Raw genomic sequence first — 12,331 nt, 5'->3', positions numbered from 1 at the left:
TACTGGTAGTTGCATATAGACAACACAACGTAGTACATTACACCGACACATTAAGTATGAAAGCTTGCCCAGGTACTGGTTAAATTATTTTAATCTATTTCTATCGCTTAAACACAAAAGAAACAGAAAAGGTGAGCCAGGAAACTAAAGGCCAGGCCTAAACTAAAGGCCAGGCCTAAACTAAAGGCCAGGTCCATTTTGGTTCCTGAGGAAACCATGGAGCAAGGCCTCGTGGAAGCTATTTCCAGGTACATAAAGGATAAGGAAGTGTCTGCAGAAAGCTAAGATGGATTTACCAAGGGTAAATCACATCTGGCCAACCCGATTGCCCTCTGTGATGAAACCATCTGCTCAGCAGATGAAGAGCTGTGGTTGTCAAGATCTCAGCAATGTGTTTGATCCCGTCTCCCCAAGCATACTCGTGGACAAGTTGAGAAGATGTAGACAGGACAGACAGACTACGAGATGGGTGAAAAAACTTGCTAAATTGCTGATTTCAAAGGGTGGTGGTTTAATGACTTTGACAGTCTGAAAGACAATCAACAAGAAATTGCTTAATATTTAACGAAAAGAAACATTAAGTCCTGAATCTGTGATGGCGTAGTTGCAACCAGCATTACAAGATGCTCGGGTGGACACCAAGGTGAACGTGCAGAAGCCATGTGCACCTTCGATGGAGGCAAAACGGGTCCTTGATTGCACCAACAAGAGTACAGCTAGAGGATCAACAGGATTATTCCACTTGGGCCATGGCTGGAGCACCGCATCCAGCTTTGGTTCTTCAGCTTGAGAGAGGCATCGGCACATTGGAGACACCTGATGGAGGGACACCAAGAGGAGCACTGGTGGGAAACCTGACCTGAAGTATGGCTGAAGGAATTGGGTTTGCTCAGCCTAGAGGAAAGCAGGCTCAAGCCTTCCAACAGCTAAAAGGTGGTTCTAGAGAAGATGGAGGTACTTTATTCACCAGGGTGCACAGTGACAACACAGGAGGCCAAAGGCACAAGTTGATTCAGGGAAATTCCACCTGGATATAAAAAGAAAAGTCTTAAACATTGGAACAGGTCACCCAGAGAAACGGTGAAACCTCTCTCACTGGAAATATCCAAGACTGAGCCTCAGAAGGCCCGTGATAACCCCATGTACCATCTGGTTTGGACCAGGTTACTTCCAGAGGTCTCATCCAACCGAGACTTTTCTACGATTCTCTGCTTTTTACAAGCTGTGATCTTCATTCCCCAAAGATGAATTTGAAACACTCAGCAAACCATGTAACTACATTATCTGCAAAACCGTAAATGGACAGATTGATTATTCCCCGTTAGACGTAATGTTCACTCTGAATGCACTGAAAAAAGGTTTACTGCCTCGGCACCTGTCATATCAATGCTATGTCCATAAAGAAAGAAGTTATACTGACATAAGAAATACGCGGACTACCTACAAAACAAGACATCCCTGACTTAAAAGCATGAGGCATTTTTCTTCTCAAAAGGCGAAAAGAATTTATGTGAAATATTAAAGACGTTCATTTATTAAGATCACCCAATTATTCCACACAAAGCTGGTTTCCTTCTGTCAAGAAAATATAGGGTCATAAATTTAGCTATAAAGTTACCCGCGGATTTTGCATGATCCATATAATTGTACAAATAAAAAATGACAAGCAACAAAAGAGAACATCTGACAGAAAACTGTTTAAATGGCAGCCCAGCGAGCATTTCAATCTTCACAGTATCATCGGAGTCAAACACAAGAAAGAATGATTATGCAGTAATTGGATGGATCCAAAATACAGTTCACAACCTTTCCACACACCAACCAGCACAAAACAAATCACAGTAATAAAGCCTATGCCATTTCCTTTGCTTAAGTCTCTCCATGCAGACATTAATTTACTCAGGCTACAGATTTATTAAGAAATGGTTGTGAATAGGAGTTCACAAACAAGTATGGAAAAGGATAACACTTTTTGTCCAAGAAAGAAAACTGCCAATAGAAAGGGAAAAAAGTAAACAACACACTTCAAACTTCATTGCAAAATTCACAAGGTCATATCCTGAACTGGCAGAAATTTCAGTGTGACACTGCCTGGCCTACCCAGTCTTATTCTCAATCCATAAGGCAAAGTTTCAAGGGAAATAAGGTCAAATGAATGATGTCGGGAAACTTCCCTTCACTCCACTTGTCTCTCAAAAGTTGATGCTACCAGGGTAGGATTGCGTGTGGTTATTCAAGGACATCCCTCAGCATGTTAAAATAAAGTACAATAAAAAACCACATTAGTATTTTAGATTTTGCAGTGCCTGTATAGCATGAAGAAATAGCAGATAGCATTTTTTCCTCTTCAAAATCTATAAAATGGTAAAGAGTATCAACATTACAAGATACTAGAGATGATAAATTCTTACAAGTTATAGTTTCTTTTGCCACATTATCAGGCTTCCTTTATGTCCCATTTAACTCAGAGCAGACTCGTTTTCTGAGTCACTGTGAAAATTTAAGACATCTGTCTTTGCTCTCCTTTTGTATCATAAAGAAAGGTTTCATTTACTTCACGCCAATGTTTCCTTCAATAAGAACTTTAAACCGACAAACGAAAACTCTATGGCCACTCGAGTTATAAAAACAAGCAAATCCATAATGATATTCTTCTTCTTTAGAAAAGTAAGAAATAAAAATTCTACCGTTTTTGTCAAAGAGTGGCTAGATCTTTCTTACAAAGGTTAAATATCTGCAGCTCACTGCTTACCATCTGGAAGCTTCTAGTAGAATGGAATTCGCATTGCATCATATCGAAGAAGATTGGGATGGTAGCTTTCCGGAGCTCGGTTTCGGGGATAAGCGTCATTTCTAAGATCGGTCCCACCATTTCTGGGATGAACTTGATCTTGTGCTGACCTTTAAGAGAAAGGATGGATTTCAGAGTTAACAAACAGCCACTGACTTTGGGAGGAGATAACTGTTATAACAGCTCTATCAATAAATTCTCATGTAGCATAAGGAAGTCATTTTTAAGATGTGACTCTACTGAAACACATATTATTATTTACACGAAGAACCCATATTTACACGCTGTATGAAGTTCCAAGGTTTTTTTATTTAAATACAACTTACGGTTGGGAGAGAAGGAGGCTAAAAGGCACATCACTTGTATTAACTTATTTAGACTTCTGTATCTTGTGCAGCGTACAAAATGTTCTCCGTGTCAGTCTATCAAAGTGTCACCACGAGTGCGCGCTTACACAGCCCCGAGACATGAAACTACATCTGAGCGAGCCGACAATATGTCTCCTTTCTTCGAGACCTGATCTGACTGGCAAACTCTATTTCACATTTATCTTCCCCAGAGAAAACTGCACCTCCCCCAGCTCCGCCTGCTACACTCGCTGCACACGGAATAGAAATTAAACCTGAGCAGGAACGTGGCACCTAATAAATATTGGACTAGTTAAAAACATCTACTTACTGTTCGTATTATTAGCTAAGTGTAAAAAAAAGTGGATCATACGTTCTGCAAATCATCTATATGGCAAATCCATGGGAAGATGCTGGTGCAGAGCAGTGTAGCAGAGCTCCAGGCACTGCACTTGATGGCACAAGTTTAGAAAATACGAACATATTCTCCTCCAAGCAACTGGCTGGGAGTCACCTGGACCTCATCGCACGATGGGTGACGTTCCTCACAAAAGCAGCATTAAGGGACATGGACAATCCGGCTCAAACACTTTGTGCATCCATTGCTGAGGTTCAGACCAGATCTCGGCTCCCTCCACTTTAACCCCAGTTTCCCATTGCAGTTACCAGTGGTATGTAACAGAAACAGATTTAAATTCATTTATATTCCGCTGCACTGCAGCAGTACAGCAGCAACCATGGGTAGTTTTTAATTAGCAGTTTCACTTTTGGCCAGAACTAACATAAATCTCAACAAATGTAATCAAGAAGAAATCCTTTACTAACAAAACACGCTGCTCCTTTTTTTTTTTTTTGCATATATAATTTAAGTTATTTGATTTGGCAAACTTCAGAATCCTATTAGCATTAGCAATCCTATTAGGGCAAATTAATACTCAACTAAAATTGCTACTTTGTGTGATGCTGCAATGCTGGTTGTTGGTGAGGAATATCAAGTGAGAGGCGTAAAGTTTTCCTGTGTGTTTCTCACAAGCGTTATTACATTGGGCCTCTCAGGTGACAGTTTTCTTGTATTATGCTTGAAAAGTGTCAGAGTCAATATTTCAGAAAACAAATGATAGTGACAAAAGTGATTCGTCAGGCACAAATTCAATGTCCGGGGTTTTTCCATTGCTTCAAGCGCAGGGATTCCCTCAGAAAAAGAAATGACACCTTCTGAACTTTAGACATGAAAATTCACAAGAGATTTCTTTTTTCCCTAATCTTTGATCCCTGTTCCTCTTCTCTGGGGGTGTATAAACTTCTTGCTTGAAAAGGAGGTCACCAAAGAGCTGATGTGATGACAACGGCCTGGAGAGCCACACACCTCACCTGCCACTGTGTTTATTAGTGGTGCTGCCTCGCAAGCCATCGCCAACAGTTTTTAAATCAAAGGACAGAGATGATCTCCAAATGTGAAATTCAGGAGGACTTGGAGGGGAATAGAAGCGTTTGAGTTATTGGCGGAAAGTACTGAAATCGCTTGTACACCGTCCCGTGAAAAAAATCCCTCGGCTGCTGTTTGAAACCCATTCTTAGCTCTTTATGATGTCTGGAGGGTCTGCGGAAAAACAAGGGGCTACGAGGATGCTGAGGGGTCTGGAGCATCTTCTGATGAGGAGACACTGAGAGACCTGGGGCTGTTCAGCTGGAGAAGAGAAGCTGAGAGGGATCTGATCAATGCTGATCAACATCTCCAGGGTGGGTGTCAGAGGGTGGACCAGACTCTGTTCAGTGGTGCCCAATGACAGGGTGAGGGGCAACGGGCACAGACTGAAACACAGGAGGTTCCATCTGAATATGGGGAGAAACTTCTTCACTTTGAGGGGCCAGAGCCTGGCCCAGGCTGCCCAGAGAGGCTGTGGAGTCTCCTTCTCTGAGACATTCAAACCCGCAGCACTTTCTGATAAACCCAACAATGAATTCACTTATTTTCTTTTCTTCTTCCCTGGAAATGTGGGAACTTCCACGCAGAGACTTAAAATGTGACAAGTGTGTAAGGATCCTCTTGTGAAAACCAAACTGTGAAACTGTTTTAAGAACCACATGCAGAAAGAGTGTTCTCTTCAACATACAAAATCTTCCCATTGCTGTGGCTTGTGCCATGAGATGCGCCTCCGCAGACCTCATTGCGTGAACCAAACCCAAGGTGCTTTCTTCACTGGACAACATGTGATTTTCATTCCAGGTGCTTCTAATTTAAATTTGTGCCACAAAAACAACTGAATAACTTGCCGGCAACCTCGCCTCTCACTTGGGGCATCTCTGAGCATGCACGACTAAATCAGAGAGTGTTATCTGTAATGACTTTTATTTATATAATGCCCAAAGTTCAGGTCTATTTTTAAGCCTGGCTTTCCCTCCAATGACATCAAGGTCCCGGCGAGACACCTTTTCTGACGTCAGGCCCTTCGGGGGAGCAGCAGCAACAACCATTTCACTTCACCTTCAGGAATGTTACTTCTCCATCTCCCTCTACCTGGTTCACATGTCAATAAGAAACGCGACGTTTTCTGAGCTGCCTTTCCTTGACCAACTTTACCACAAGGAAATTATCTTTAGTGTCAATACAATGTCTTTAACATATAACTGTTGAAATAATTGAAAACTGGCACACGTGGCCTAGCATCAAGCTGCATTTTGTATATGCTAAATTGCATCATGTAAGGCTTTTTGTTCGCCTTCCTACATTTTCAAGACAGAGGCCACGACTTGCTTTATGCTCCTCCAATACTTACTGCCTCGCCAAGGTCTAAGGAGCCCCAGTTCCAACAAAACCGACTCAAAATAACACATTATTGTAAAGTTCAGGTTGTGATATGGAAGGAAAAAGCCTACAAAGAGTAATATACACATTGCATGTAGGAAAATACAAGCCTTGCAGAGCTTTCGGGAAGGCAGCAGACTGAGCTCCCCAAAGCACGAATATTGCGGCCAACGCTGCATCAGGAACACACAGACAGGAAAATAACTTGTAGGATTTGTACGTTAATGTTTGATTTCAGAAAATAAATATTACTCTTAAATGTCCATTATAGCTAGAGGACCGTCTTGTTCCCAAATGGGGAGTTCTGGCCCAGCAGGCACTGTATGTTAATCATGGTGTTTATGAACATAAAACGATGAGACAAAATACTAATTTTTGAGGCTTATCCCTCATCCCTCCCTTATACCCTTTAATACATAAATCAAAAGTCGGGGTTGTTTGACTTCATCATCTCTTACGCACTATGGCATAGCCATAAAAATCATATGCTCAAGCACACAGAAGAATTATAGCTTCTCACTTCTGATTTTGTTTCTGAACATATACGTTAATAATTTGACTAAAGTAGCGCAACTTCTAAGGAAAAGTGTCGAGCACCCCCCAATGAATTTCCATGCTGTGGCAAGTCAGAATTCTTTCTTAATCGATGCTGTGACATCTGTGAGATTGGTGAAGAGCCAGAAGTTCAACAGGATCAGCACGGACTATCTGTGTTATAAGGATGAGAAAAAGCAAGGTGCTTCTTATGAGAAATATAAATCTGCCTTGGATGGGGGTCCTGCCTCCCATTTAGCTTTCTCTTGCAGCTTTTTGTTGGGAAGAGCAGCAATTTATTGACTCTCTCAACGTGTGAGATTTTTGGCTTTAACGATCCCAGACATTTAGAAAATCACAGACATTAGAGGTAGAGGAGGTCGTGGAGAAATCTACCCGGATAATCTTGGTTTAGAGAATCGCTATTCAAAATAAAAGGCTTTTGTGACAGCACAGGAAGACATATTGAAGAAAACACCCCCTTCCCATGCCAATCGATTCACAAAACTCCAGGGGAAATTATTATCATCTCCCTGTTAATGGTGAAAAACTGAACCTTAGAGCAACTCAATAACTTGTCCAAGCGTCAATAGTAAAAAGGCCAACGCACTCCCCAGTCGGAATAAAATAACCTCATGGAAGAGCCACCACGTGTCTCTATGAATGCTGAGGTTTTCACTATCGGTCCAGTAAATTCCAGGGAAAAGCAGAAAAGGTTGAAGCCTCCAAAGGCGCTGGAGGAATTAGTAAAGGTAACAGGGGAATGCAGGACTGTGGGCCTGGATGATCCAGCATCAGGCACGGGGCTGATTTTATGAGCTGTCTGTCAAGTCTCATATCAGGTGTGTTCTACGCTTTAATCTCTTCTCCTGACACTTAATTCACCCAAGATGCTTCTAATAAAAAGCAAACTCATCCGCTCCCTTTTCTCATCATTCCGGCAGAGTGGATGCAAACTCCGTGATATCAAATAACTATGAACCCTTGTGTTCCCTTCTCTTATATATGCTGATTTTTTTCAAGTTTCAGCAACAGGTCAGCCAGAGATATAAGCGAAGTGGCAAAGGCATTTATTTCTAAAAATTAAACTCGGAAAAGCTGAAGTGTCTCTGCTATTAAGCTCAGGAAAATTAAATTTGGCAGATGAGTGCACTCAGGTCACGGGAAATATTCAGTTTCTCATGAAATTCAATCCCTGTATAGCAAATTATACCCACAGAATCGCATAGACTTGAGATAGTTAGCTATGTCTAATTTACCTATGAACTCCAGGGATGCCCGAGTTCCCATTCTGTACTCACCTCCCTGAGTCGCTCAGATTCAGCCAAACAAGACTGAAAATAAGACTTTAAACAAGATTTCCAGGTTAAGTTCCCAATATCCCTTGGATGTGTTAATTCTGCTACATCCCCAGCTACGGGATCCACATGGATCTGTGTGCATATATACATATATCTCTCTCTATATATAAATATTTAAGGAGAAAAAGCATTCAACAGGCATCACCATAACAGTTTGTTTTTATCCAGCATGAGGTTGAATACCATGAAAAAAGAGAAGATGCATAAATATTGACTGGAGTTGCGAATCTGCCCAAAAATAAGCACGCAGAGGAGGCTTTATTTCTTAAATCACCTGCTTTTCAAATGTCTTATGGAAACCTACCAATATTTCAAGAGAAAGCAAGTTCATTTCATCTCTAACTTGGTTTATACAAACACTGAGTGAAATTATTAAGGTGCTAAGGCTACTTACCCAGGTTATACCACATGTCCCTGATTTCAAAGCCAATCTGCCTTCGCATATCGCCATACCTTGGAAAAGAAAACAAACCCACCATTAAATAATATTAATAATAAAAAACTCAATCAAATACCAACAAGCAGAAACATCTCATTTCAAAATCTGATCAGCATTCAAAAATACTTAAAATTACTGAGCAGCTTCTCCAAATTCAGCCCATACCAGTAAGATGGACCCCGGCTCCCATCAGGGTGATTTTAATACTAATATTCCACTGCCTCTCCACATTAATACCAGGCAAGCTTAACGAATGGAAAACATCCTATCGCCTTTATTAATAATGGGATCAGAACTATAATGAGCTCCAAGAATTTGTTTGCTACACAGAATATTTGTATGTTAAAGATCATCACTTAAATAATAAGATGAGCAAAATGGTAATATCTGGCAACTTGTGGGATTTCTGTGGGATAATAGTGAGATACCCTGTCACTAATACAGATTAAAGAGATTCTTCTGCATCATTAAGAATCTGTTATTATCTAATGCTTAAATGCAACGTTTAGCAAAAACTACAAATTACAATAATTAAATGTTTAATTATTAAATGTTTGACATATTAATTGAAATACATACTTAAAAAGATGGGTGAGTGTGATATTGAATTAACTGATTAATTTTATCCCTTTGGCACAGAACTGGTGGTAGTTTCACATAGCAATAAAAATTAGTCCTTCCAGACCATGTATTTATTGCATCCTGAAGAATTTATGGCCTTGATTTCTGTCTCCAAAACACGATTAAACTGAAAATAACAACTTGTAAAATCATTATAAACAGAGATTCACAGTTTAGCAAACTTCATTAAGTAACCACTTCAAACGACTTAATCCATTTACTTATATTAACAGTGAGAAATGTCTGTTGATTTCTTGAATTTCTTCAGCAAGATACACTGCTTGGTTTAATATAAAAAATCACTTGAAGAACATTTCCATCCTCACAAAGGGGAGTATCAGCCCACAAATGTATTTTGACAGTAATTTCCAGTCCAATTACAGCTCAGCTGTTGTTTTTTTTGCTCAGTCAGGAGCCTAAATCTAATGCAATAAAATTTACCCGGCTCTACAAAACCACCTCGATACCCTTTTTGCTTAACTATTATGTTCTATATGATATTGACAGCACAAGGAGCTCTGCTTGGCATCGCTTTTTCAATGAACTTGTAAATATTCCTGTTTCATCAAGGAAACCCCACGAGTCGCTTGAGGGCGGATTAGATCCTATGGTGCTTAACCATTCTGTTTCAAGGCCCAGGTGAAGCTCAGCTTCCAAAGGAGCACCTCAAAACTCACCATGGAGAGGATGAATTTGAAGGGCAAAATGTAGCTGCTGAATAAAGAAAGTACGATGGGACATAGAGCCCCATCTTTTCTGGTCATTCTGTGACCCAGTTAAAAAAAGCTTTGAAAATCACGCGTCGCTGCAGCAGTGAGAAAATCTTCCCATTCTCACTGTGATTTCGTAATATACAAAAAGGCTTCGATGGAGAAGGTGAAATAATAGCAAATGCATCTTCTTTCTCTATATAGAGATATATTATATATAGGAGGAGTGTGAGCAGAGCTTGGAAACTCCCCGGTTTTGTGCATTAACTGCAATAACCTGAGTGACTGTGGGAACAAACTTGGGCAGATGACACAGAAGGAGAATTCACACGTTATCTTCATCAAAAACCACCGCGCTGGCTTCAGTTCATTGACAATAAGGTCCACTACACTGGAACCTCAGTGAAAATGAGGAGAAATACACACTTTGAATGAAATATTCATGCCCTGGTCTTTTTTTCTCCATTTTTCAAGTTTTCTTTGGACAGGTTTCATTTGCTGTGGGATTTTGAATAGCGACCAGGTAGTTCAAATTCCCCATTCACAGACAGGCGATGAAACCCCTTTTAACCAGGAGAGCAGACACGACCGCAGTTCTACAAACCCATTATTAGGGGATATCGCAGCAAAACTGGCTGTAGTTACAAAAATTCCCTCTAAAAGGCCGTTAGGGATTAAGCAATAAAGAGCGCACGTAAAATGAGATTAGAGTAAGCACAAAGCTAAAGTGATTGAAAAAATCAGTTTTATAATATGTTAATACTTCTGAAAAGTCTTGACTTTATGAACATCCTGTAGTATAAAATACGGTCTTCATCAGTAATGAATATCATGTAATTTAGATCTTGATTCAAGGGTAGAAACACATGCAACTCTCGATTCATGTTTTTAAAACCAACCTTTCATTATACCATGAGTGCATCTCAATTTGAGCGGATTTAGCTAAGAAATTAAACTGAAATTATGCTAATAGACCTCAAGTTCTTGTCCGTGATTTAGACGACGAATTGAACTTACTTGTTCAGTATTTTTGCTCTTTTAGCACTTGAGAAATTCTCCAGTTGTAAAGACTCTTGTGTGAGAAAAGCAACAGCCAGGTGGAAGTAGTTGTTCCAAAGCTGAAAGCCCCCAAAATGACAAGAATAGACACCATTAATTCTCTGGAACACTTTGCTGCACACCTACAAAACAACTTAGAAGTCAGAATTATGCACATAAATATTTAAACGTGAAAATAACAGACACCACAGAGATGGCGTCTCAAGATATATTCTCGTTGTGTTTACATTTCCATTAAACATTTCCCATCCACAAATCCTAATCGATTGCGTTTTGATGATTTGAGTAGAATTAAAAGCGAACATAAATATGAAGAAAACTAAAAGGATCCTGAGTAAGTGACCTAAACCGGGGCATTTCTCATCGGGACACTCACACGCCGCATGCCAGGCTCCGCATATGGGGCAATAACTCCGCTAAAGCGTCTTTTTGCCAATTTTGAAGGTAAAGAGGAGTTTTCTATGATGCTCTGGGGAAGAGCTGGTGCTGTTGTAGGATGAGATCCACCAATGGATCGTATATACCTGAGAAGACTTATCTGGGCACCTGGGGTTTGTGACGACACATACATACCCCAAAATTACGTGTTCAGGGCATAAAATTCTTACAACATTAACATTAGCAGTCAGCAATATGACAAGGGGGCATGGACTTCAACTCTGCCAGGGGAAATTGAGGCTGGAGATTAGAAAGAAGTTATTTGCAGAGAGAGTGGTCAGGCATTGGAATGGCTGCCCAGGGAGGTGCTGGACTCACCGGCCCTGGAGGTTTTGAAACTGAGATTGGACATGGCACTTAATGCCATGATCTAGTCAATGGACTGGAGTTGGACCAAGGGTTGGACTGGATGATCTCTGAGGTCTTTTCCAACCCAGTCCATTCTGTGATTCTGTGATTAGTCCCCAAGACATGGGTGTTTTTTTCTTACCTGCAACTCAAAGTTGGCTTGATCAAGAAATTTTTTGTTGAGCATATCTGCGTACTGATTAATTGCTCGCAGGAAGACTCTGAAAGATCAAGAGAAAATTACATAATGACACACTCTTGTGTGGTACCCTTGTACATTCGGCATCCCAATCAGACAAAATACCCCAGTCTGTCTGGAAAGTGAAATTTGTGGCTGTTACTTGAAAAGCAGTGTGATCTCACCACTGTGAAGTATACCGGATTATATGCAGATGTTCTCAAAATTAATCAAGTAAATGAGCATATGCAGAAACACAAGGAATGCTTTGGATAAAATCACTTGTCTTTAAAATCTCTCGGGATAATCAAGGGATCATTAAGAGTTCAATCTATTAGAATAAAAAGTATATATATTTTCAAAGTTCCAGTATCTTAGTGTTGTATTTAACCTCGATCTGCAACTGGCTGTATTTTAACTCCCAGGTCAAGAAAAACACGTTTTCAAACATGAGGCAAATGCTATTTTACTTATGGCACAATAACACATAAAAATACTCTTGAAGGACCATCTTCAAAACATTGTCTGCTTCTCCAGTGATAATTTAGTACCCAGTGCGGTTTATGGCTTTCCTGAAAAGGACGCTGCTTAACTTGCAGTAGGAGTTGGCTTGACAAGCTTTAAAATTAAAACCAAATGGTGTAAGTAAGTAGGTCACTACATATTCATGGTGCTGAAAAGTAAACAGATTCTTCTTTG

General features: G+C 40.2%; 1 protein-coding gene across 1 annotated transcript in view; it reads right to left on the bottom strand.

Annotated features, from left to right (window-relative positions):
- The window catches only part of DOCK1 (dedicator of cytokinesis 1), a gene marked incomplete at its 5' end in the record, with an annotated part of 272,626 nt that overhangs the window by 67,532 nt on the left and 192,763 nt on the right, over window positions 1–12,331 (bottom strand). The window contains 4 exons of the mRNA XM_080347839.1: window positions 2,753–2,901; window positions 8,234–8,292; window positions 10,627–10,727; window positions 11,597–11,675. Coding sequence (XP_080203965.1) covers window positions 2,753–2,901; window positions 8,234–8,292; window positions 10,627–10,727; window positions 11,597–11,675 — 388 coding nt within the window. The remainder of the gene's footprint in view (window positions 1–2,752; window positions 2,902–8,233; window positions 8,293–10,626; window positions 10,728–11,596; window positions 11,676–12,331) is intronic.

The sequence above is a fragment of the Nesoenas mayeri genome, assembly GCF_963082525.1.
Source record: "Nesoenas mayeri genome assembly, chromosome: 7".
NCBI classification, from domain to species: Eukaryota; Metazoa; Chordata; class Aves; order Columbiformes; family Columbidae; genus Nesoenas; species Nesoenas mayeri.
Note: the sequence above shows the minus strand (reverse complement) of the source record. Positions and strands in the feature narration are given on the sequence as shown.